At 38.2% G+C, this 27,952-nt stretch overlaps 1 protein-coding gene and 1 long non-coding RNA gene across 2 annotated transcripts in view; one reads left to right on the top strand and one right to left on the bottom strand.

Moving 5' to 3' along the window:
• DHX40 (DEAH-box helicase 40) overlaps positions 1-27,952 on the bottom strand; it is a 48,572-nt gene that overhangs the window by 12,950 nt on the left and 7,670 nt on the right. The window contains 9 exon segments of the mRNA XM_069078099.1: positions 850-1,007; positions 2,060-2,140; positions 8,623-8,805; positions 8,976-9,062; positions 10,824-10,923; positions 16,140-16,271; positions 20,403-20,469; positions 21,801-22,028; positions 22,283-22,402. Of these exon segments, the coding sequence (XP_068934200.1) occupies positions 850-1,007; positions 2,060-2,140; positions 8,623-8,805; positions 8,976-9,062; positions 10,824-10,923; positions 16,140-16,271; positions 20,403-20,469; positions 21,801-22,028; positions 22,283-22,402 (1,156 nt within the window).
• LOC138153733 (uncharacterized) lies at positions 6,610-27,224 on the top strand. Its single transcript, XR_011166439.1, has 3 exons — positions 6,610-7,924; positions 8,871-8,965; positions 26,454-27,224. It is a non-coding gene; the product is annotated as an uncharacterized lncRNA (long non-coding RNA).

The raw sequence follows: 27,952 nt of genomic DNA, 5'->3' as shown, positions 1-27,952 counted from the left end.
ACATTTTAGCCAAACTGGACTACTCACTGGTCATTAAAAGCACCTTGTCATTTAGCTCATATGGTTCCTAACAATAAAATGCATGGTTCCCTCCTTCCCCCTTAATATTAAATGTAATGCCTACAGACTGACATTTGTATCCTAGGAGGAGCAAAAAAAAAAAAAGTTAACATAGGAAGGTTAGATCTTTCAGTCCCCTGAAAATTGTCACACCTTAAGACCCAAATGCTATTTTGGATTTGTATACATTGAGTCTGTGATTTGTTAGCATGAGAAGGGATGGGGGAGCTTCTCCAATCAAGACAGCAACCCATCTACAACTCAGTAGCCAATTAATTCCTAGGGAATTGTCCAAGGAACATGGACTTGAAGAGATATGCTTAGTATATCATAATTAATAACTGTCAGAAGTGGGATTTTAATTTAGGTGCTACCAACTCCAAATTATTCACTAAGCCACCCTTCCTGACTTCCAAACAATAAAGGTTTACAAATGCACTCAGTCCAATAAACATGCAAAATATAGACACTTCAAAAATATTTAAATTGTTGGTGGGGAGAGGGTAGAAAAAAACCAAAATTTACACAATAATTTTGCTATATATTTGAAAGGAAAAGCAAGCTGTGTTTAGTAGATTTGAAGGTTCATATACAATCATATTTTTTATTGTACTATTTTATGGAAATACTTGTTTTATTCCATAAATATGTATTAATGTAAAAAAAAGCTAAATGGAAAAAATTGTTGAAGATATCCCTAGAACTACTCCCTTTCATTCCACTCTAACAACAGAGGTTAAGGACACCTCTCCAGAGTTAAAACAGGAACTGGATTAGTTAGTTTCTTACCAGGCCTAATGAAGACATTTTCTACAGACAGCATTGCTGCAATTGGAAGCAGGAGATCTTCACAATCCAAAGAAGCTGCCTTTAGGATGGCACGGGTCAGATGTGGAGAGAGGGGAAACTCTGCCATTGATAAACCCAGTTTTGTCACATGGCCACTCCTTAGTAGAAGAAAAAAGTCCTTATGTTATTTTGTTGTAGGATAAGTTATATTTGTAAGGTAAATCATGAGAAATAGGAGAAAAGTCATTCTTTTCCTACAGATACATGTATAGCTGAAGATAACTAACAAATTACTCGGGTAGAAAAATCTTCACCTAACATACCTTTATTTAGGCAGTTTTGCACCAAGCTAGATATCCATATGCAAGAAAAAACACTTAAAAAAATTTTTTTTAATTTTTTGAAATTCAGAACCTTCAGTTCTGCATTCTTTCCTTCCCACCTCTCCCTCCCCATCTCCCCATTCAGAAAGTAAGAAAAACAAAACCATTACAGATAATCAAGCAAAACAATTTCCCAGGTTGGCCATGTCCCATCTGCTCCCTCCCCACCCCCAAAAAAAGTGCCTCCCTTTGCACTTCTCTGTCAGAAGAGGGGCAACAGGTATCATCCTGAGTCTTCTGGAATGTGGTTGGTCATTGTGTTATCAGAGTTCCTAGGTCTAGAAAGTACTTCTGGTCAGAAAACTATACTCTAGCTTTGCCTAACATATTTCAGGCTCTTTAAGGGAAAAAGAAAAAGAAAGAGGTAAAGCAAAACTTTGGTTCTACTTATAGAGTGCTTCCAAGTTGCCTCTGTACCTTTTATGTTCCAACTTTGATGTTTTTGCTCTTTTTTGATTCTCCAGCATTTAGCACATGGTAAACTCTTAATAAATGCTTGTTGGTTAACTGGGGACCCTTGTTATAACTTAAATTCTCAAGAATATTCTAGGTTGTCAGTCAACAGTGACTTGTTAGCAATAAAGAGATTTAAGCAAAGACTAAGAGGACAGTGAATTGGTTCACCACAGGATCAATTCTGTGAAAGTGAGGCAAAGAGTGGAGGTGGTAGGTGTGAGAGTTAAGGGCTAGAGGGTCTGGAAGTGTAGAGACAGGAAGAGTTAGGGGCATTGAAGCCAAAAAAAGGGTTGGAATTAGAGAACAAATTAAGTGACTGATTGGCTGAACCCGCTTAAAACCATGATAAGGAAATAAAATTTGTTTCTTACCTATCGATAGCATCACATTGATAGAGGTGTTTAAGAGCCTCTAAAATAAGTTTCTCATCGGGACGTTCCAAATAGGGAAACCTAGGTATGTAAATGAGATACAGAAAGAGGTGACATTACTTGCAATGGATCAATCCAACATCACCCAGTTTCACAAGTCAATTTCTTTTAGAATTTAGGCTTAGGAGAAATCATGCCTTCAATAAAACCTGATTCCTGACTCTCACTTTCCTGTATCTCTTTCTCCATCTATCCAAATCTTACCCATACTTCAAAAGCCCAGCTTAAGCTCTATCTCTTTCAGAAAAATTTTATAGACTTAGTGAACTCCTCCTGCTTTTTTTAGTTGCGGACTTTTAAAAGTGAAATGGACCTTAGAAGTCATTAGTTCAACTTCTCTAATGCAAGAATTTGCTTGATAACACTTTTTTTGCAGATGATTGAAAGGGAGACTGTCTTTTTTAATACTTCCAGTAATGGGAGATCTAAGAGACATGGGAATAGCAGTGCCCCAGACCACTGACACTGCTTTGGGGACCAGCCCCTCTGCATCACTGATCTGGGTTAGCAACTCCTGAGAATGGTCAATCAAACAGCAAACATTTATTAAGATCCTTAGTATGTTTCAGGTACTGTGCTAAGCACCAGGGATACAAAAAGAGACAAAAGACAGTTCCTGCCCTCAAGGAGCTTACAATTTAATGGAGAAGAAAATGTGCAAACAAATATGTACAAAGCAAACTATATACAGGATAAATAGGAAATAACTAAAAGAGGGAAGGTACTTGAATTAAGAGGGGTTGGGAAAGGCTTCCTGAAGAAGATGGGATTTTAGCTGGGACTTAAAGGAAGCTCAGGGAGAGCAGATAGAAAGAGAAAATGTCCACAACTGAGAGATGGAGTGTCTTGTTTGTAGAACAGTCAGGAGGCCAGTGTCACTGGATTGAAGATTACATGGTGGAGAGTAAGATCTAAAAAGACTGCTAAGGTAGGAAGGGACTAGGTTATGAAGGACTCTCAATGACAAACAAAACATTTTGTATTTGGTCCTGGAGCTGATGGGAAGCCATTGGAGTTTACTGAATAGGAGAGTGACAAGGTCAGACCTGTGTTTTAGGAAAACCACTTTGGTGCTGATTGGAGGATACATTGAAGCGGGGAGAGAGTTGAGGCAGGCAACCACTACTTCTGCTATTGCAACATTCCAGGCCCCAGTAGTGGTAGCAATCCCCATTAATGCCAAATAAGTTTCCATCTATGGAGCAGGCAAAGCATTCTGAGGAGGAGATAGGAGATAGTAAGTGCAAGGCAAACTCAAACCATAGCCACTAACTCAATCACCACTTCCCCTCAGGCCCTGATGGAGGTAGCCCCTGGCTTGGAACCCAAGAGCCCTGGAAATAGCTATACTCCTCAGACTACTGGTCTTGTTTCAGCCCAGGGCCATAGCCCACAGCCATCACTGAGGGGAACAGACTCTGGAAAGAAGGCCAACCTACCCCCACAACTGACCAGCTGCTACCAACTGGCAGGTAAACCCAAGCAGCACCCCTCCAGCCCAGTCCCTGCAGCCATCATCACCTCAGGAAGCAACCTCTGTGGAGATTAGAACTGGCTCTTACAGGTGCCTCATTGAGGTACCTCATCTCCTCAGCAACCAAATTTATAATATATTGGGAAAAGAAAATTCTCACTACCAGAGTCCTTAGCACTTTCTAATGGTTCAGCATCAGAAATGAATATAATGTTATCAGTGGAAATGACATCAAAGAAGATGTATTACCATCTGCTTTGCTGTTGCACCCTGAGGACCATGGGGCCTTTCCATCTGACATGTAGTCGAGATCTCCTCTATATGTTGTCTCCTCCATAAGAATGCTCCTTGAGAGCAGGAACTATCTCTGCTGTTGTATTTGTATCTCCTGTGTTCACCACACACAGTGCTTTGCACATATGCCTTTAATAAGTGTTTTTTATATTCGTTATTTAATTCATAACAGAGAGTTCACTACCTGGAAAGTCAAAAGTATTCTGTTTTAACCTTTACCATTAGTCCAAGTTTTTCTGGCCTTAGAACAAGACAGTATACATTTTCTCCTTCTACAAAGCTTCCCTTCAAACCCTGGAAGACAGATTTTGTATCTCCCCTTTGAATTCTCTGGATAAGGCTAAACATTTCTAATTCTTCCAACTGTTCTTGACATAACATGGTTTCCAGACCCCTTTACCAGGTGGGCTATATTTCTAGCCATCAAATCTTAACTCTCTTTTTTATAAACCACTAGAATTTTGCTTCAGGGGAAGAGTCCATATTTTATATGTTCTTTCCCTTACTAAGACAGACTCCACAATGGCATGGTCACTTTTTCCCCACCAGGGTTCTTGTTATTTCTATATTGCCAACCAGTTCTTTGTTAGTGAGAATGAAGTACATAAAAGTAGTTCATCTTGCTGCTCCCTTGATCTACTGAGGGATCAAATTTTTGGTAAAGCAAAAAAAAAATGCATCCAGTGCTCAGTATGAGCAGAACTAGATTTCCAGAAGACTGGACAATCTTCCATCACTACTGCAGCCTGCCTCTCTACTTTTCTGTCTGTTCCACGCAATTAGCACCGTAACACTCTGTTTCAAATATCTGTCTTTTCTCATGAACAAGAATGTAAGCTCCATGGAAACTGTACCATAATTTTTGGTCTCTTATGTTACCCAGCCCTTAAGTAAATGCTCAATAACATCATATTAATATGGCTTCCAGGCTGAGTTCTAGTTCTGCCATTTATTAGTGATGTGACTGGACAACTCATTTCAACTCTCTGAGTTTCATTTTCCTCTATCAAATGAAGGGGCTAGACTAAATGGACTTTTTTTTTCAATCAGTGGAAATCTGCCTTCTCTCTCTCCCACCTCTTTCCCCCACTGAAAAAGAGAGAAAAACAAAACCGCTATTACAAATATGAACAGTCAAGCAAAATACATTTCCACATCAGCCATATCCAAAAAAATACATCTCATGTGGCATGCCGAATCCTTCACCTCTCTTTTAGGAGGTGGGTGGCATGTTTCAGCATGAGTCATCTAGAATCATGGTTAGTCACTGAGCTGATCAAAGTTCCTAAGTCTTTCAAAGTTGTTTTCACAATATTGTCATCATAATAAATTGTTCTCCTGGTTCTGTTCACTTCATTCTGTATCAGTTCATACTAGTCTTCTCAGGTTTCTGTGAAGTCATTCACTTCATTGTTTCTTAGAGCACAACAGCACTTCATCACATTTATATACCATAACTTTTTTCACTCTTTCCTAATTAAATATCCCCTCCCCCCAAATTTCTGAAGCTTTGCTACTATAAAAAGAGTTGCTATAGGGGCGGCTAGGTAGCACAGTGAGTAAGAGCACTGGCTCCAGTGTTGGGATGACCTGGGGATCAAATCTGGGCTCAGATACTTAGCACCCACCCAGAAACACCTGGCCGTGTGACCTTGAGCAAGTTACTTAACCCCAATTGCTTAGGGGTGTCCAGGTGGCTCAGCAAGTAAGAGTACCAGCTCCAGTGTCGGGATGACCTGGGGATCAAATCCGGGCTCAGATACTTAGCACCACACCCAGAAATAACTGGCCGTGTAAACTTGAGCAAGTTACTTAATCCCAATTGCCCTTCAAAAATAAAAAAAAAAGAGTTGCTATAAATATCTTTGTATTTCCTTAGAATTTATTTTGCTTAGGACTAATCCCTCCCTTGATTTACTTTCTGTCTTATTCCCCCCTCTTTCTTCTCTCCTTTCCCTTCTGTTCCCCTGTTTAGTGGGATATATTTCTATATCCGACTCTATGTATGTGTATTCTTCCTTCCCGTGATCCATTTACTTAACATCCTTTCCTCCTTGCTTGTACAGATTTCTACTTCTGTATTCTCATTATGTTAGATAATTTTGTCTAACTTTCAGCTCTCTTTCCCCACCTAGTTTATTCCTCTTCTCCTCCCTTTCCATTCTTCTTTTATCATCATCAAGGCATAACAGAACTACTCTTGTGTCCTGTATCTATTTGGACTTCCTTTATGTTCCCTGATGATGATAGAGTTCAGAGGAAAAGTATGTATCCTTTTCCTATATTAGTATGTAAACAATTCATCCTTGTTTAGTCCCTTATAATTGTCTGATTATGTTCACTTTTTCTGTGTCTTGATGCCAGTGTTTGCACTTCAATATTTCTATCTAGCTCTGGTCTCTTCATGAAGAATGCTTAGAAGTCCTCTATTTCATTAAAGATTCATTTTTTCCCCCTCTAGGATTATACTTAGTTTTTCTGAGTAAGTTACTCTTGATTGTAAGCCTATATCCTTTGCCCTTTGGAATATTGTATTCCAAGTTCTCCACTCCTTTAAAGTAGTGGCTGCTAAATCATGTGTGATCCTGCCCATAGCTCCTCAATACTTGAATTCCTTCTATCTATTTCTAGATTTTGACTATAATGTTCCAGGGAGTTTTCATTTTGGAGTTTCTTTTGGGAAATAGATTCAGTAGATTTTTTTTTTCTATTTCTACTTTTCCTTCTGGTTCTAAGAGATCTAGGTTGTTTTCTTTTATGATTTCTTGAAATATGATGCTTAGGCTCCTTTTTTTGGTCATGGTTTTCAGGCAGTCTAATGATTCTTAAACTGTCTCTCCTAGTTCTGTTTTCCAAGTCAATGGTTACTATGAGGTACCTTATATTTTCTTCTACATTTTTAGTCATTTGACTTTCTTTAATATTTGTCTTATGGAATCATTATCTTCTGTTTGGTTCATTATAATACTCAGGAGTTGGTAGCTTGGGCAAGATTTTGCACCTCTTGTGCCAAGCTGTTAATTCCCTTAACAATTCTTTCTTCCATAATACTCATTTCCTTTCCAATTTTTTTTCCTTTAGTGCTCTCATTTCATTTATAAAAGAATTTTTAACTCTTTTTGTTGTTGTTGTTTTTGCTTTTTTTTTTGGAGGAAGGCAATTGGGGTTAAGTGACTTGCCCAAGGTCACATGGCTAGTTGTCTGAGGCCAGATTTGAACTCAGGTCCTCCTGACTCCAGGGCCAGTGCTCTATTCACTGCACCACCTAGCTGCCCCCTAAATTTTTAACTCTTTAAAAACAAACTCCAGCTTCATCTCTTCTAGGAATTCTAATTTAATTTGGGCCCAAGCTATCTTTTTCTTTGTTTCTTTGCTTGTAGATGTTTTGGAGTCATTCTTCTGGATTTTTCTTGAAGTACTTGTCACCATAATAGCTTTTTATGGTAAGATTTTTTTTGTTTGCTCATTCTTATTAAGCCTACTTTGTGGCCATAGACTTTATGTTACAGCCAGCCTCTGTACACTTATGTTAGGGAATGTCTTGCTTAGTTGCTGCTTTCTTGGGGTACTGAATGTTTTAAATTACTACTGAATATCTTATTGAAATATTCCAGGATCTTAAGCACAGTTCAGGCTAGAGACCTACAAGCATTCAGTGTTCCTAAAGTAGTCTGATCCAAAGCAAAGTTTGACTGCTGGTCTCCCCAGTCTAAATTGCAAATCTGTGACCTGAGTTTGGGTCTGAACAACAAGCCTGTGGGTTTGCCCTATTTGGAGTTTCAGCAGAATGCTCCTGGTCTCAGCTGTTATTAGCTAACTAAAATGCTTTGATAGTTCAGAGTGACAGAACTGTAGGTTTCCCTTTGGTCTGAAACTCCTTCTATGGTTATTCCTCTGTAGGCTTCAGACTGGGCTGGAAGCCGTTCTGGGGGTCTGGGCTTCACATCTGCTGCCTTCTTCTGAACTTGCTCCTTGCTCAGTACACAGCCAGAGGCCCTCTACTGCTCCTCAACCTGGAACACTACCCTTAGGCACAGGTACCTACCTAAATATACCCTAGATCTAGATATCAATACACCCTGAATCTATCTGGAACTGGATATAGAGTAACGGAACTGCTAGCTGGCCATTCTTTGTGCACCCTACCCAATTTGGTTTTTTTTAATACTGCATTTGAGATCTCTTCTTGTACTGGTTCATAGTCTCTCCCTGAGGTGGAAGGTTCTGTTCCTGGCCAGATCCCATCCCCCCTCTTTGTAGACTTCTGTCTCTTCATGTTGATCTGAACTGGAAAAATGATTCACTGTAATTTATTCTTTGATTTCCAGATCAGTATTAGGTCTCCTACTGTTCTACCTCTGGACTAAATGATTTCAAAGGTCCTTCCCAACTCCAACACCCCAAGAATCTGTGATTTAGGATCTTCTACTGTAAATGCAACTAAAACCAAACTTCAGACACTTAGAGCTCAAAACAAACATGGGAACCAGATGCATCCTTGTAAGAAAAGGTTCAAATTCTGGCAAGGGATAAGCTTCAACATTTTCTAAAGTCATCTAGGAATCAGGAATTGACTACTTTTTATTTTGTTAGACCAGAACTTTAGAAAGTAGAGAAAACCTTAGAAAGAACAGAGAGCAATGACCCAACCCATGTAAATGTAAAAGGACATTTCTCAAGAGACTTAAAAGTATAATTCATCTTGACCCTATCTTTGTCTGAAATATCTTCATACCTTATGACATCATGAATGGCAAGGCACTTCAGGGTCAAAATCACTGATGTTAAACTTGTTCTTTTAATCTCAGGGATCATATAGTCAGGCATACACTGGTCCCAGAAATCTTGATTGTAGATTCGAAAGCAAGTCCCAGAGGAAGTTCTGCCAGCCCGACCAGTTCGTTGCATTGCTTCACTCCTTTCAAAATCAAGTGAAATTAAAAAAAATTAAAATTAAAATTTTTTTTCAAAAACTTTTTGTAGGTTTCCCAATATGACCATCCTGCCATTCTTCTGCCTTCCCCTCCCAACTCCAAGAACCATTCCTATCAAATGTTTTTTGAATGAGAGTGGCACAGGTAAGCTTACTTTGAAATTGGAACCACCTCCAGCATGTCCAACCCCAATCTGGGGTTATGATTTAACTGCTTCACAAAGCCACCATCTACCACATATCTGAGGGAAAGAGAAGTAAGTTAATTCTCTGAGGAATGAGAGGAAATATGCAGTTTCCAAACACTTTAGGTTCTTCCTTTCTGTTTGGTTACTTAAAACATTTTACTTCTTGTGTATCACTTAATGATTAGACCATGGCGTTGGTCTAGTCATTCTTATGCTCACTAAGAGATCTGAATTTCTCCACTATATACTTTATTGTCACTGCCCACTGTATGCTTTATCTCATTTTAAAACTTGGCTCTAAGCTATTCTTGGGATCTCTGAATCTAACTCTCATTCAATCTTTAGTTCACACTGCTTCTATAAAACAGAATATTAAATGTTGGAGATGACAAAATTGATTAAGAGAAACAAGTTAGGATAGCAGTAAAAGAAAGTAATGATCTATTTTTTTTTTTCATCTCTATAACATGACTCTCACTCTCCCTGGGGAAAAGAAGGTGATTACCAATTTCTGTGAATCAAGTGCCACTCCCCTTTTCTATTCCTTTTGAGGAAATTAATTTTACAACGTAAAGGGAAGAAAAAACAAGTGAGAGATGAGAAACGGCCTTTCAGGTATTAGTGATCATTTCTTTCTGCTGGAACATAAACGATAACTATTTTTTTGAGTGCACTTTTTCAAAGGCAGAAAAATTTGGTTCTGGACAAAAAGCGTTATCACTGGGAAATACCCTCAAGAGGCCAAACTCAGCTCTCTGAGGTTACTGGTTTGGGCCTTAAATTCTCAAGAATTTTATGTTTTTCTAGAATGTTAGCCAAAAATAATTTGTTGTCAATAAGAATATTTAAGCACAAATTTTTAAAATCCCAGTAACATAGCAATTAGGGTCCAGTATTTTATAATTCAATTCAATACAACAAACATTTATTAAGCAACATGCAAAGCATATCATGTACTGTGTAAGGAAAACTATGCACCATTCAAGGCATGCTATGTCCTATGCAAGAAATGCTATCCACCATGATGCACCATACAAGTATGCAATGCATGTTATATAAGATGTAAGGTATATTATGCAAGGAATGCTATGTACCATGCAAAATAAATTATGCACCATGCAAAACATATTATGCAGCATGCACAGAATGCTATGTATCATGCCTACTATGTGCCAATGACATCACAAAAACAGTGACTGATTACAGGATGGATCTACTTTCAGATGAACACTTAGGATAAACATTACCTTGGTGACTATATAGCTATTAGGGAGTAAGGGATAACAAATATCTGTTGCATTAAAATGATTATAGATTCTGAAAAAGACATGTCTGATAATGGGAGCATGGAATTAAAGCCTTGGCTTTGGATTCCTTATTTAGTGAAACAAAAGTACTATCATGGACAGTCAAAAACTGGGAAAAGGAAGTCATGTGCTTCTGACTGGTTAAAGAAGGTAAATTGATAGTTTCTGATCTCTCACCATTTCCTGCTTATAACAGTAAGTAAAAAGGGGCTGATAACCAATAATGTAAATTATAACACTGAAAATCTACAGGAGATGGCTAAAGCAGAAACTGTTTTGCATGAGCATACATATTTGTAAAGGGCTTTGTTTTTCTTGCTTCCTCAGTGGTTGGAGGAAAGGGGAAGGAAAAGGAGAAAAAAAATTGAAACTAAAAATAAAATTGAATTTAGGGGAAAAAAGAAAAAAAAAAAAGAAAATCTACATGAGAAAAGAGGAACAGAGAGACAAAGTAACTCAGTTAAGCAAAGAGGTTCCTGAAACCTAAGAAAGTAGTTAAGAACTATACCTGATTCCATCTATTGTTAAAGATGTGGCAGAAATATTTGTAGATACAACACATTTTCTAATACCAGGCGGTGGTGGCAAAAATATTCTTCTTTGTTGTTCTAAAATCAGGGTCAAAATAAAATTTGTATTAACAATGAATCAATAAACCATTTACTAAGCACCTACTAAAAATTACGCTCTTGGTAGGTGTTGGAGATACAAAGAATGAAACAGTCCTTACTCTCAAGGAGTTTACATTCTAACATGTATGAGTATGTATATGTGTGTATGTACATATACATACAAATATGGTAAGTAGTTTAACATTTTATACATATGTATGTGAATATATGCATTCAAATTAAATTCAAGCTCTATACACAGATATTCTGTACTGGGCAATAATTACATAGGTATAACTGTCTTAAACTTATTAATGAATTTAAATTCAAAGTGTAATAGAAAAAAACATTTCTCTAAGATACACTTTATCATTGAATTCTGGAGTGAAGAATTATAACACTGTAACATATGTTGAAATTCAGAAAGTTCTAGAAAGCAAATTTATAAAAAGATACAAATTGCAGAGAGTCTTTAAAACAGATTCAAAGATAACTTTTAAAAACTTTCCCTGTAAGAGTTAATTTTTTTAAAGGGGAAGGGATAAAAATAGATTTTAAAACTTTTTTTCTATTAGCCATATCATTTTAGGATTGGAGGGGACATAAAGACTCATTGAATCATAGATTTTTTAGCTGGCAGGCCACCTTATAGATAATTTAGTCCAACCTGGTCATTTTATAGATAAGGAAGCTGAGGTCCATTGAGGTTTTAAAATTAATTGCCATGGGTTATATAGGTAGTATGACCACTAATCCAATCTCCATCCCAATACAGAAATTTTTGACAAATGACAAGCCAGCTAACCTCTGCTTAACTATTTTCAAGAGCAGAGAATTCCCTACACAAATGGCAGTCCATTCTATGACTATGCTGCTATGCAGTTAGTTTAGGAAGCTGCTAAAAACCTTTTCTCCTTATTGAAGTGAAAACTGTGTGGAGGTACAAATTCCCCTAAACTGTAGAATCTAATACCAAAACTTGTCCTATTTACTTCACATGGTAACTATGAAGCAAAGCAACTTTAAAATGCTATATAAACTTGAGTTAATTTTTATTATCAACATAATGGACCACTATAATAAGTGATAAAATGAAAAATATAAAGTTGGAAGAAAGTAACATGAAAGTCAAACAGTAGAATCAGAAAAACAGAACACATATTATGACAGCATACAAAGAAAAATGTATCAACAAATACAGAGGTGACCACACAAGAAAAGGGAATGAAAAGGGACATTGATGAAGTCATTAATAAGCTGTTAGTGATATCTGATATGATGAAATTCATGCAAAAAGTGTAAGAGGCTGTAAACATATGCTTAACTGGTTTTGTTCTGTTAAGTACATAATCATCCTATTTTAAAAATTAAAAAAAAAATCCTACCACTGAATTGGAAAGAAAAATAATGTGAAGGCCCTTCCCTCAATTATAAGAGTAAATACATTTCATAGATCAGCTAACAATCTGCACAAAGGAGAAATGCTCATTTCTGCTTATTTTTTATTTTAAATAGTCTAGTCTATTTTTAATCTACCTCATTTATAGTAAGTGCTTAATAAATCCTTGTTGACTAGCTGACTTTTCAAAATCCACTAATTGTGAACAATACTGTTGTGATCCTCTCTTCATTCCCCATTGATGCCATTAGAACTACCTAAAAACCTTCAAGACTGCTGCTCTGACGTGTTTCACAAGTCAGGCTTCTGGCATTCTCCTTGTGGTGGTGCATAATTATCACCACACTCCTTGGTTATACTTTTTTTTGAAAGGAGAAACCAGCAGAAATTTGTCTAAAGAATTATCCTAAAATCTTCCCCATTAGAATATACATTCTTTGAGAGTAGGAATTGTTTCATTCTTTGTATTTGTACCTCCAGAATCTAATACAGCATTCGTCACATTGGTACTTAATAAATGCAATAATTATTTGATAAAATCCCAAAGAAATAAAGTGGTAACAGGAAAAAGATTCATCTCTGTAAAAATATTCAGAGCTGATCTATTTGTAATAACAAAAAACTGAAAACAACCTCCATATCCAATAGCTGGAGAATGACTGAATTCAGGAGCTTACTCGAACTAGGAATTCTAGCACTTGAGGCAAATTCAGTTGTTCTGGAGTTATTCAGCTGGAGATAGGATCCAAGGTATGAACCATACCTGTATATGGTTTTGTAGTGGAGGAAGAATGATGACACAGGTCATGGGAGTTAAAGAGGTTAAGGATCTTAGATGCCAAGTTGTTTGGGGGGTTGGGGTGGGGATGTTTGGGGTGGAGAAGAAGACTATTAGGTAGGTATTGAACTTATTGGGAAGGAGAGATCTGAGGTCCATAGATAATAGGAACAAGGATCTGGATAGAATGGGGCAAACTTTTAAAGCATTGGTGGCTATGTCATAATAGTGGGAAGAGGATCTAAAAATGACAGTGGAGAGCAAGAAGCATTCCATATCTTCCTCCTGGAGCTGTTTTTCAGTGGGTATGACAGAAGTAGAAGCTAGTCTTGGAAAGGGTTCCATGAGATAGGTGTTGTCTTTAGGAGAAAGGTAGGTTGCAGTGAGTACCATAAGAGAGAAGGAATGTGAAAGGGAAAGATCTAAGATAAAGGATGGTTGGTTAATAATAGAAGAGTATTTTGGAAAGGGAGTAGAGAGGAAGATAGAGACAGGGGAGAGAGCTAGGGCCAAGGTTATTGTGGGGCCCAAGGGGTAATAGCCAGTGTAGGCATCCTGCTTTTTTTTTTTTTTAAACACTTATGCTCTAATTCTAGAGGTCTTGTGTGGCATGAATTCCTAGGTCATTGATCAATCAACAAGCATTTACAAGCACCTACTATTTACTAGGCTCTGTGATAGGCTGCAGAGGTACAAAGAAAAAAAATGAAACAGCCTCTTCCTTCAAAGAGCTTACACTTGATTAAGGGAGTCCACACATACATACCAAGTACACACAAAACAGGCACGTAATAAATACTAGGTCATTTGGGGAGATTAGTGTGGCACAAGCATTTGGGGATCAGGAAAGGTCTCAGGCAGGAGATGGTGTTTGAGCTGAGCTTTGAAGAAAGCAGAGATTCTACTATGGGGAAGCAAGAAAGGAACAGAGGAAGGCATTTTGGACCATAAGGGGAACATGGTAGGGGGACTGGAGTAGAATGCAAGGTGGTTGCCTGACTAGAAGCAGGTTCCCCAAACTCCTTCGTGCCTACTCCAGAAAAACCACACCAAATAATGATCAAGAAATGCAATTAGAAACTTCATTGAATAACTTCTTCCACCACAGAACTGCACAAAAAGTCAGTCAGAAGCTCATGAGCAATGGGAGAAGGGGACCCACCAGCAAGTTTAGTGTATGGTATCAAAGTAAGTTATGCATATATATATATATATATTTATTTATAAAGCAATTGGGGTTAAGTAACTTGCTCAAGATTACACGGCCAGTTATTTCTGGGTGTGGTGCTAAGTATCTGAGCCCGGATTTGATCCCAGGTCATCTCAACTCTGGGGCCAGTGCTCTTACTCACTGCGTCACCTGGCTGCCCTAAGTTATGCATATTTAAGAAGCAGGCAAAAAAAGAGACATACGTTTCAAATTAGTCTCTGAAGAGCAACAAAGCCCCAAATAAAAATGACAAACATTTTAAATAACTTCTGGTTCCATATGTGACTGTATATAGGCAAATGAGTCAGGGGCTTCCCAGGGTGACCAGAGATTGGGCAAAGAAATGCTTTGGGGCAAAACTGTGTGTTCTGCTTCTAGGTAGCAAGACAGAAGGCTCCCCAGAAAAGTCCCAGGATAGGCAGAAACCGAAAGGGGGCATCTAGGAGCAGGAGCAGCAGCAGCAGCAGGGGAGGCTGCAATGCTAAGATTACAATTATCCCTTCTACATAGAGACTTTGCCCATTGCAGTTTCAATATATAGTGGGTTGGCGTAAGAAATTAAATGTAAATTTTGGGGGAGTTTTGTAGAGGTTACAGAGATATGTGAAGGCCAGCAGATGACACAGAGTCTTATGACCAAATGTTTAACCCAAATTTTACCATAAGGTATTGTAAACATCTCATAAAATAAAAAGAAAAAATTCAGACTTCTTTGGTATGTAGGGAGAGTCAAAACATGTGATAGGGATCTTCCAGATTGAGGAACACCACGCCCCTAGCCCCAGGGATATGGAAGGGTTAACCCCTCAGGTGGCCAGGGGCTACTTGCACCTGGTCCAAGTGTTTTGGACCATAAAGTACAGTGGGGTGGGGTGGGGCCTAACTCCAGGAGGTGCAGGTCAGCTCAAGAACCCAGGGTGAGGTCAAGCAGGGCCTGCCACTCCAACCAAAAGGGCTGGCTATCATCTTATATCTTTCTTCCTTTTCTGAGATTAAACTTATTCTTTTCCTAACTCTGCAGTTTGGCTTCTCACCTTATTCAAATAAAACGGCTTTTTCCTCTTAAATGCCAAATTTAATGGCTTTTTCTTAATCCTCATCCTTCTTATTATAAGAAATAACTTAAGAAAACTTTCCCAAACTAAGGATTTACAAGATTTTAACAAGAAAAAGAACCCCCAAAATAAGCTTCAACTATTTTACCCAATTTGCAGTCAAACTCCAATTCGTCCTCTATCAAATGAGGGGTTTGAACTAGATGATCTCTAAGGTTTCTGCCAACTCTAAAATTTTGAGGTCCTAAATAGGTTTCATAGGCCAGATGCTTCCACAACTATATATAGCAACAACATCTCTAAACCCTGACCACATACTTCAATCAATATTTACCCAATACAACCAAATAATCTGGAGTTACCCCTGGAATGCCATGTAAAGGAATGGGCCTAGTTTAAGAAAAAACAAAAATCACATTTAGTTGATTAAAGGAAGTTATGCGCTGAGTTTTGTCTCAGATATAACTGAAAGTGCAACATTATTGGATCAAATTCTGCACAGCCTCAAAGGTGTGACTGCCACCACATGATAGCCTTCCTTCTACATGGAGCCCACTCTGGTTTTTGTTCTGGTGATGACTGAGGATACAACTCAACATGGCATGGCTAAGAGGCAAATAAAACTGATTTCCAATGCTTCTGGAAAATTAATCACAGGTATCCTCTGTTCCCATCAAATAAATGTAAAGGAGCTTCTGTCAGGCTCTCAAGTGCAAAAAATTACTTCAGACAAAATTCTTATAGGATAAAAACTGTGTTTTAAATTAGTACCTGTTGGCATTGCTCCATATAATGGCAATATCAGCAAACCATCTATGGAGTTGTCTTGAACATCATACTGGTAATCAATAGACTCTGCCTTCTGGAAAAGTAATTCACAAGTTCTCTCAATTTCTGACTGGCCTAAAATGAGTAGAAAAAAAATTCATATAAGCACCTGAAGAGCAAATCTAATTAAAGGATATAATTAAAAGTGGATTAGACAACAGCTTGAGAAAGTGTCCATTTTATTTTTTTTTGTTTTTTATCAAATGCTTTATTAACTTCTAGTTTACATCATTCATTTCTGCAAGATTTTGAGTTACACATTTTCTCCCCGTTTTTCCCCCTACCCACCACCCCAAAATAGCGATCCCACTGGATATCCCCTCCTCCAATCTGCTCTCTCCCATATCTTCTCCCATACCCCCTCAGCCTTTCCAGTAGGGCATGGTGGATCTTTATGCCCCAGTGCCTAGATATCTTATTTCCCAGTTACATGTAAGATAATATTAATAACTGTGTGTGTATATATATGTATATATTTAAACATTTGATTTTAAAGCTTTGAATTCCAGATTCATTCCCTTCCTCCCTTGTCACCCACCCTTGCTGGGAAGATAAGCAATTCAGTATAGGTTGTACATGTGTAGCTATGCAAAACATTTCCATAGTGGGTATATTGTAAAAGACTGACTATATTTCCCTCCCTCCTATCCCACCTCCCACTTGTTCTATTCTCTACTTTGACCCTGTCCCTTTTCAAAAGTGGGTGCTTCCAACTTCCCTCCTCCCCAGCCTGCCCTCCCTTCCATCATCCCTCCTCTCATCCCCTTCCCCCCTACCCTCTTGTAGGATGAGATACCCTATTTAGTGTGTACGTCATTCCTTCCCTAAGCCAAATTCAATGAGAATAAGGTTGACCCATTCCCTTTTGCCTTCCTGTTCTTCCCCTCCATTGTAACCATTTTCCCATGTCTCTTCTATATGAGATAGTTTACCCCATTCTGTCTCTCCCCATCTCCTCTCATGAAAATGTCCATTTTAAATCCTCATTTGAATGTGAATATGGAAAGACTATGTGAAAGGAATCAAAGTGCAGTCATTATATGTGTTAAATGTACTACATATGACATATGACATCTAGTTACAAAGTAGATAGCAATAGCTTTAGAGTCAGAAGGCCTGGGTTCAAGATTTACCTCTGACAGGTCACACCCCAGCACCTCTCTCACAATCTAAGTGGTACAGAAGGACTGGCCTTCATCAAGCAGAGGGGACTCCCTTAGTGAGTGTCCTACACCGATGAAATCATAAGCCCAGTTGTTATCATGTCTCTGTCACAGACTATCCAGGCAGAGCAGAAAAGAGGAGAGAGGGCTTGGTTCAGAGCCAGTATGCTTCAGATTTTGCCTCTAACAATTACTAGCTGTGTAACTCTCAAACTCTTGGTGCCTCTGCCAACTCCTCTGACTTGCCTGTTCTGACAGTTACAGATCCTTTGTAGCTGGTGGCACAGCGGATAGAGCACTGAGCCTGGAGTCAGGAAGAGCTCAGTTCAAATCTAGTCTCGGACACTTACTAGTTCTGTGATGCTAGGTAAATCACTTAACCTCAGTTTGCCTCAGTTTCCTCATCTGTGAAATGAGGATAATAGTAGCATCTGACTCCTAGAGTTACTGAGAGGATCAAATCAGATAATAACTGTAAAGTGCTTAGCAAACCTTAAAAACACTATATAAATGCTAGTGATTATTGCTGTTCTTTCAAATTTAAACTATAAACAATACTTTATAAAAGTATCCAATTAAGGTGAGAAGGGGACACAATAAATAAACTATTATTCTGTGAAAATGTATAATTTTATTTTATTTTATTTTATTATTTTTTAAAGCAATCGGGGTTAAGTAACTTGCTCAAGGTTACATGGCCAGTTGTTTTTGTGTGGGTGCCGAGTATCTGAGGCGGGAACTGATCCCAGGTCTCCTGACGCTTGGGCTGGTGCTCTTACTCACTGCGCCACTTGGCCGCCTGGAAAATGTATAATTTTAAAGTGAAAGTGTATAGTGTATCGTTAGTTATAAGGATCAAGTGTGCCCCAGGAAAGAGGTGAGGAAACAGATCTCCCTTCTTGTAGAGGAATATGTATTTAATGTTGCAAATCCTGTCAGACTGAGTTGATGTGTTGTTTAAATTCACTGAAATTCTTTTTACCCCTTTGTTTATTATTCTTTGTCATACTTTGAGGAAGAGATGGGGAAGGGATATTATTCAGAAATAAAGTTGATAGAAAACAAAAAGACAGGGACAGTTAGGTGGCACAGTGGATAGAGTGCCAGCCCTGGAGTCAGGAGGACTCCTCTTCCTGACTCAAAATCTGGCCTCAGATGCTTACTAGCTGTGTGACCTTGGGCCAGTTACTTAACCCCATTTGCCTCAGTTCCTCACCTATCAAACAAGCTGGAAAAGGAAATGACAACTCCAAATGGAGTCACAGAGTATTGGCCACAACTGAAAAACGGTTTAACAATAAGAAACCCCCAAAAGATATTAATAAAATATTTAAAAATTATTCTTTAAGAACATAAATAGTTTGGATTGTGGTTTTAATCCTTATTTTGTTTGCATTGAGACTGTTAAATTTACAATTACAAATTACTAAAATAAGTTTTAAAAGATCCTCATAAGAGAGGGGAGAGGCAGCAAGGGGCTATAAAAGAATACTTAGTGAGCCGGGGTGACTACACCTGAGTTATAATCTTGGCTATACCTATACCTATAACTAGCTTAAGTTAGATAAGCCCCTGAAATTCAATGGGCTTTATTTTTTTAATCAGTTAAATGAAGATGCTAATGCCTGCCTTGCCTATTTCACAATCTTCCTGTGGGGATCCAGTGACAGAATTCGAGAATATCAAGGACCCTGTGAAAGTGATAAATTGATGTAAAGTGGCATTATTTAGATGAAAATGAAACTAGAATATCACTGCCTTATACTACCTCATTGCTTTGAATGTTTAATTAATTATAATTTTAAAAATTCAAGTTATAGGAAATAACAGTTTTCAAAGGATTAAAAATAAAAACCTCACAGGGAAAAAATTAAGCTTATAACTCTAAACCTCTTGAATTTTTTTCCCCTCAGATTGTGTTGGATTTTTTTCTTCTATTTCTTATAATGAACTTGACAAACACAAACATTTCTACATACAAAGATCAGAAAAAGAGGACAGATTATGAAATGTGACCATCTTTTAATAGTGAGGTATAAGTATGAATCTCTTTTAAGTACAGCTTTTTTAAAAAGTATATTATAAATTTAAACACAGTAGTACCCATTCTGCCCTGCTTGTCTGTGATCCCTTCTGAACCTCTGTTTGCTTTCTTCTGCATATTCTTAAATGTTTAATTGACATTCCTTTGTTTTCTTTTTTTTTTTGCATTATTATTACTATCCCTTCCACTCCCTCTCACCATTCCCCCCACGCCTTATAATTTATTAATACACTACTTGGAGTAAGATGATAGGGTGGTGAAAAGAGCCAGTTTTTACAATAAGATGGGCCTTACATAGTAAGCATCTAATAAATGGCTGTTGAATTGAACTGAATGGACAGCGAAGTCAGTCCAAGAGCAACTGAGGTCTATCCTCTCAGGCTGTTTGAGGCTTCCTAAGAAGAAGAGGTCCTCAGCCTGCCTCATCTCTTACATCAGGACAAGGCAGGAGTAGGATGTGAGACAATAAAGTGACTCATTCCTGTAATAAGATGCTCAAGAGTCACCCTAGTTTGGAATTTAACTGTTCTAATTTTAAACTCCAAAGGGCTGCCATAAGTGATTCTCTGAGCCACACATTTGTCACATCACATCCAGGAGTCACAAAGGGTCTAGGCACAGCAACAATCCCACCATGGCAAGCAGAAAGTTGCTGGTGGGATAGAGCTCTGGGACGCCAGGGCCATTTAGGCCTGGTGGGGATAATTCAGTCTGTCAAATGATTGGGACAAGACAAAACAAAGGACCTGATTACAGTTCCACCACCACTGTACACTTATGTGTGTCCTTCAGTAAAAGTGTGAAGTGCCTTTTGGATTCTCTTGCCATACATACAGATGGCAGTTTGTATTGAGTTTTTATATACAGGCATGCAAAGACTAAATGTAGTTCATCTGACAAGGGTTATGGCAAAGCTCTCCAGATCTCCTGACTTATTATATGCTTCACTGCTACTCCTCACATGAAGTAAGAAATGAGAATGTGAAGGGGAATCCTCACCAGTCAGAAATACCAAGATGTCTCCAGCTGATTCATTCAAATGGATTTCAATAGTCACTTTTACAACCTAAAGAAACAAGAAGTAAAAGTCCCATCAACCTAGGGCAATCGGGGATTATCCCTTTGCTCCATAAAAAATCAAACATCCCAGGTAAAGCTGTCCCATATATAATATTTCATCTGCAAAAGGACTTGATATAGAGGGCAATATTAGATTGCTCTTGTCCGTTTTTCCTCATTAGTTCAGATTTAGCTTGCCTTTGGGGAAAACTCCATTAATGCACTGCCTCCTTAGCAAGAAAATCTAGATCTATGGCAGGGGTAGGGAACCTGAGTCCTCGAGGCCACGTGAAGCCCACTAGGTCCTCAAGTGTGACCCCTTGACTGAATCCAAACTTCATAGAACAAATCCCCTTAATAAATGGATCAGTTCTGTAAAACTTGGACTCTTGTCAAAAGGTCACACCTAGAAAGGCACATGTGGCCTCGAGGTCCCAGGTTCCCCAACCCTTATCTATGGTGACCCCGGTCTTATTCAATAAACACTTATTGAATGCCTATTGTATACAAAGCATCATACTAACAGGCAAGTGGAAGCGGGGGAGCCACAGAAGGAGAAAGAAACAGAACAAAAATCACTTCTCCTGTGGGCTTTTCTAGTAGAAAAATGGCATCTGGCCACAAAATGCCCAACTGGTTTTCCTAAAGCCCAGGTCTAATCATGTCACTCCCCTGCTTAAGAAACATTCAAGGTCCCTACTGACTCCAGGTTAAAATACAAACTCCTGTTTGGTATTTAAAGTCCTTGACAATCTGGCTCCCACCTACCCACTCAGGCTTATCATACATTACTCTCCTTCATGCAGTTTACATTTCAATCAACCTGGCCAATTTCCTGTAGCCCATATACAACATTTAAACGCCTATCTCTGTGCCTTTGCATGGGCCATTCACGACTGGAATAGACATCCTCTTCACCCCTAACTTTTAGAATCCCTAATTTCCTTCCAAACTCAGCTCAGCTTCCACCTCCCAATCAGACCTATTTTGGTCCTCCAATTATTAATGCCCTTACCTCAAGAAAGGACTTTCTATTTACTTAGATATATTTTGCATTTATTTATCTGTGTTCATGTTGTTTACCCTCAGCAGAATATAAGCTTCCTAAGACCGAGGAATGTTTTGGTTTTGTCTTTTGCCAGCACAGAGCCTTAATAAAGATTTGTTGAATTGATGATAAATGAAATATGAGCTACAGAGAGTGAGAGGACACTTGAAAAATATCATCAAAATGGGGAATCTCCACAAAAGTAGCAAAGGGTACAGCTGAACATCTAGGTTACCCAACTAACTAGAAACATGGTTTCAAAACAAATAAATAAGTGTTCTCAATAGTACCGCATTAACATATGAAGAGTTTTCCTTGTCTTTTGGACCAATCAAATTGCAGAATATCTCTTTGACTGGAAAAATCTTTCCAGGAATGTCAACTACTGGACAATTTCCAAAGAAGGCTGAGAGTCCAACCAACTCTATTGTAGCTGACATCACCACCACCTTCAGATGTTCCTTCCTGTTAGGTGACTTCTCCTGAAACAATTTCTTCAGCAAGCCAAATAAGATGTCCTAAAAGAAAAGTTAACCATCAAATGAAACACATGTATGTACCTAAAAAGACAATTTACTTCAAACATATTCCTACCACTAACCAGTAAAAATGGAGAGAATGAATAATCCAAAGAAGGACAATAATTTCTATAAATATGAGGAAAAAATTCATATAAGGATAAAAGATGAATCAAGAAAAAATTCTTATTTCCTCAAAACTAAACAAAAATCTCATGGTATTTGGTAACAAGACACCCAATAATGATACCTACTGTTGTTAGAGTTCTTTCATGGGCTTCATCCAAAATGATGACACTGAATTTGGTAAGGTCTGGGTCAACCATCATATGTCTTAGTAGACATCCATCAGTCATGTATTTGACTGCTGTAGCCTGAGGATTAAACAGCCATAATAAAGCAAGTTATAGTACCACAGACATTTTAGATAAAACATTAAACAACACAGCTCCTCTAAATTTTTCATTCCAATAGTTTCTGCCACAGAAATGAAATTAAAGTTAGTCAGCCAAAACAATTTCAAAATGAGATCTTTTTGTGGTAGCAAAGAACTGGAAATTTAGGGGATACCCATCAATTGGGAAATGGGTGAACAAGTTGTGGTATATAATTGTGATGGAATACTACTGTGCTATAAGAAATAACAAAAGGGATAGATTTAGAAAAATCCTGGGAAGACCTATATGAACTGATGTAAAGCGAAGTGAGCAGAACCAGAACACTGTGCACACTAACAATATTGTAATGATGATCAACTGTGAAAGACTTTAACTACTCTGATCAACACAATGATCCAAGACAATTCTGAAGGGCTCATGATGAAAAATGCTATCTATCTCCAGAGAGAAAGCTGATAAATCCTGAGGGAAAATTGAAGTATAATCTTCTTTATTTTTTTAAACACAGCTAATATGGAAATAGGTTTTGCATGATTTCACATGTATAATTAATATCATATTGCTTACCTTCTTAGTGGATGGGAGAGTGTCTTGAGGGAGGGAGAGAATTTTTAATTAAAAAAAAAAAAAGTTAAGGGGCAGCCAGGTAGCACAGCGAGTAAGAGCACTGGCCCCAGAGTCGGGATGACCTGGGATTGAATCTGGGCTCAGACACTTAGCACCCACCCAGAAACACCTGGCCATGTAACCTTGAGCAAGTTACTTAACCCCGATTGCTTTAAAAAAAAAAGTTAAAAATAAATAATAAATCTGAGAATTAAAAAAAATTTCAAAGCAGCATAATATAGGATTATAATAAGATCAGTGACTATCAAGAAAAAAAAGCAGAATTTTCAAAGATTTAGGAGGTGAGGTACTAGAGAGAGAGTACTTAGAGAGAGTACTAAAAGAGAGAAGACCTGGGAAGGTGTTGAAAATGAGTAAGGAACCAGGAAGAGCTTTAGGGAGAAGGCAGAATGAGTTAGAAGGATGAAGGGAGTTTGGGGTGTAACAGAGAAGCAGTGAAGAATTTATTTACCCTCCCCTCCATCCTCCTATCACATAACTCCAACTTCATAGGGAGTAGCAATGAGACAAAGTAAAAAGTCAGAGTTGAGCCTGGGTGAGATGCTAGGCAGCAGGGGGATCTATAGTGAGGAACAGAAGAAAAAAGAAGGAAATCTCTAGAAGCTATAACAGGAGAAAAACTCTCTGCACCTATTAGAGTGAGAAGTCCTTTTACATATATCTTTTACACATATAAACATGTGCTACCTATTTATATCAGATAAAACTAAGAGAAATCTCAATACCATATAGTCTATCACAACTAATCCTAGGCCTAAACCCTAAAGAGAAAACCACCTTGGACCTTTCATTACCTGCTTTGCATAAAATAGGAGACAGCTGACTTGACTTTGTTAACTTAACTGTTGTCTTTCCAGTCAAGAGGGGAAAAGAAATATTAAAAAATCTCATTCATTGGGCTTTAAGAATACAAGCATGACTTCTATGTCAAGAAATCTTATAGTTACAAATTTTAGACTGGAGAATCCAGGGAGCAATAAAGAGAATTGTCACCTGGGATTTCTTCTTCTTCTTTTTTTTTTTTGCTTTTTGGAGGGCATTTGGGGTCAAGTGACTTGCCCAAGGTCACACGGCTAGTTTTTGTGTTAAGTGTCTGAGGCTGGATTTGAACTCAGGTCCTCCTGACTCCAGGGCCGGTGCTCTATTCACTGTGCCACCTAGCCGCCCCCCTGGGATTTCTTTAAAAGAAAAAAAAAAGGAATTAAATAACTCCTGATACTCTCACTATCAATCCACCAGCATTTCTTTTTAAGCGATCGGGGTTAAGTAACTTGCTCAAGGTTACACGGCCAGTTATTTCTGGGTGTGGTGCTAAGTATCTGCTCCCAGATTTGATCCCCAGGTCATCCCGACACTGGAGCCGGTGCTCTTACTTGCTGTGCTACCTGGCCGCCCCCCCCACCAGCATTTCTTAATCTTCTACCATATGCCAGGCATGCCAGATACTGGGAAAACAACAGTCCTTGCACTCAAGGAATTTATATAAATGAAATCAGAAGATAAAAGTGAGTTGTAGCTAAATGAAATGGCAGCTCACAGGTCTCTTTGGAGGGACAAATAGAGAGTTGGCAGAGCAGAGCTGCATTTTTTGAATATCCAAAACCAACAAGAAATCTCCTTTCTTTGTGTGCTTGGTCATCTCCTTATATTGAACTCCAGATAAGCATCTGCAAAAAAGACTACCATGATATTTGCAGCTTATGTATCAATATTTGCTGCAGAGGATAAGGAGGTGCAGAAAGTCTATGAATACTTTGCTGAATTAAATCACTTTTAATACTTTAGCATTTGGTGACTTCAGTGTAAAGGTGGACATAACTGAGAATAACAAAAAATATATTGAGAAACATGGCTTAGAAGAAAAGAGAGAGACTAAAGGTTTATAGACCACATAGAAGTCCCTTGTAGAAAGACCATCAATATCATGAAACTGATATTTTCAGCCTGCATACATTCCACTGGAAGGAAATAAGCATTTATTAAATACCTACAAATATTATCTCATTTGATCCTCCAAATAACCCTGGGAGGTAGATGTTATCATTATTATTATTTCCATTTTAGAGTTGAGGAAACTAAGGCTAACAGAGAGAGGTTAAATGACTTGTCTAGCATCACACAATTAGTAACTGTTTGAAGCTGGATTTGAACACAGGTCTAACTGATTTCAAGTTCAGTGTTCTATCTACTGTGATAGAGCTGCCTTCCAGAAACACTAGTAGCCTCATGATGTTGGGAGAAAACAAGGAAAGTCTACAACATCTTGAAAACTTATGGGAAGACAGAAACAAAGGTCACACAGGATAAACAGACATAGAAAGGTAGAAATGGACATTTTGGGAGGAAATATATGAATCAATAAAATCCATTTGAATATTTGAATACTCTCTTCAAGAAGGAAGTTAAGAGATATTGGACATGATCCCAAGTAACATTAAAAATATATATATTTTAACCAAAGAGGAGAAGACTGGTTATTGATGTGCAAATCAGTTGTCTGTAGGCAGTTAAGACTAAAAATTTGTTAGAGCAAATATCAAAAACAAGATTAAAAAATAACAATGAAAAAGATATATTGTACACAATAGAGGCAACTCCAAACTCTCCTCTTTAAATGAAATGTTGAAAAGGAGAAATGGGGGGTGGCTAGGTGGTGCAGTGAGTAGAGCACTGGCCCTGGAGTCAGGAGGACTTGAGTTCAAATGTGGCCTCAGACACTTAACATTTACTAGTCATGTAACCTTGGGCAAGTCACTTAACCCTAATTTCCCTGCCCTCCCCCTTCTAAAAATGAAAAAAAAAGAAAGAAAAGGAGAAATGGATAGAACAGGCATTGATCTACTAGCCTATCACCTATCATCTCTCAAAAGAAGTTCAACCTATGTATTTTAATTGTCACAACGAGACCAAAAATGACCAGAAACCACTTTGGCTAACCAACGCTTGAGCTCCTTGTCAAAATGGAGAGATGATAGCCAGGGCAACACCAATTTAGGGCAATTAATTTATAAAATCATACAAAGAACAGAGGATCACAGAGCTAGAAGGGACTTTAGAGATTAAGATGAGGAAATGGAGGCCCAAAGAGGCTGAATGATTTGCCAATGTTTATAGGCATTTAATGGCAGAGCTGGAGAGATGACCACAAGTCCTTTTCCCAAACCCATCACTTTCTACTTCACCAAATTGTGTCTCATAGGCTGCTAGAGGATTATGACCAGTATTATCTGACAAAATTGTGAGAAGCAATGGAGGGGAAATACAAGTTTACTGAAAGTGCAGCCATTGGCCCAAGTGAGCCCAACAACCTGAGCACTTGAGGATAAGACTGGAAGGAGGATACGTGGATTGATGTCCCTTATCTGCCAAGATATCTGCAATAAAACCTTCTCTCTTTCAGTGACAATGGAGCCACCTTATTTGGAGTCAGCCATCACATCCCTATGTGCCAAATGAAGAAACAGAAATGACTGTTTAAAAGAAGATGGAAAAGGTAGCTGTCTTATACCAAGTATAGCTGGAGCTGTTCTGGGTTGGAGGCAACTAACTCTGGGTTAGTTGAGGGTGTTGAAGGACTAATTCTTAAGAAAACTAAAAGAGTAGAAGATGCCCATTCTGGCCCTTATTATTGCCCAAAAAAGGACAACAGAGAAAATACTAGTAATGACTGACACTCATGCTTACTTTTCCACTCAGTGAGAATCAACTCACATATCCCAGATGTCATCAATGAAGACATGAGAAAGGAACAGATGGGCTTTCACAAATGATATTTTACTGGAGACCACATCTTTATAATCAAAGAATCAGTTGAAAGGTGTAGAGAATTTAAGATCCCACTTTTTGTTAATTATAAAAGGGCATTTGATTGAGGAAATAATGATATCTCTTTAAAGCCTTTCTTATAATATGTCTTCCATGCATGTGTCAAAAATCATACAACCCCTTGAGAGATTTAGTAATGAAGATAAATTTGTTTGACAACCCTTTGATTAGTAATGCCAAGTGAAGCCTAAAACTGGGGATAGGTGTATGCTTGCCAAAAGTTTTTCACTATCATGGAAGATATTACAGAGTCTAAATGGAAAAGGCTGAGGATCACAGCTCTAGAGCTGGAAGAGACTTTAGAAGTCATCTAGTCCAATCCCCTGACTTTAAAGAAGAAGAAGCTGAGATTCAGACACACATCAAGTCACTTCCCAAGGTCACATACATATTAAGTGGCAGAGGTGGAATTTAAATTCAGTTTCTCTAGCTCTAGATACAGTGTTCCTGTAGAGAGTACAGGAACATTGCTTCACCTAAGAGGTTCTTTAGGAAAGCATGTGTTTGAGGGTAATGCTGTGAATGCATCAAATAAATGGGACAGGGCAGAGATGAAATCTAAATAAGATCTACAATCACTCAAAAGAGTTGTCTATTTACATAGGAAAGACCAAATAGATGAATAACACCTACTGTTCAAATTAAGATATTCAACTGGATTGACAGCCCATAGAATTGGTCCATTAGTTACTAAATCCTGAAACAGATGTGATGAATGAAAAGTTGGGTCCAGAACTGAATAACAGAAAGAACGCCTTAGGAAATTTTTTTTTTTCTTTTTGAAGGGGGAAAGTAGGGCAATTTGGATTAAGTGACTTGCCCAAGGTCACACAGCTAGTAACTGTTAAGTGTCCGAGGTTGGATTTTAACTCAGGTCCTCCTGACCCCAGGGCCGGTGTTCTATTCACTGCACCACCTAGCTGCCCCGCTTTAGGCAATTTTTACAAAGCTTTTGATGACCCGAAGCTTCTACTGATACCAAGCCCATCTCTTTAGCATTAATATCCATCTAACATGTAACATAGCTGTGAATCATGGACTGCTCTAGTCTTCAATGAATTAAAGCTGCAGGAG

The sequence above is a fragment of the Petaurus breviceps genome, unplaced genomic scaffold (assembly GCF_028583685.1).
Source record: "Petaurus breviceps papuanus isolate PSGF00001 unplaced genomic scaffold, PetGlider_PUasm1.0 91023, whole genome shotgun sequence".
In the NCBI taxonomy this organism is placed as follows: Eukaryota; Metazoa; Chordata; class Mammalia; order Diprotodontia; family Petauridae; genus Petaurus; species Petaurus breviceps.
The sequence above is the reverse complement of the archived record's forward strand: the minus strand, read 5'-3'. Positions and strand labels throughout refer to the sequence as shown.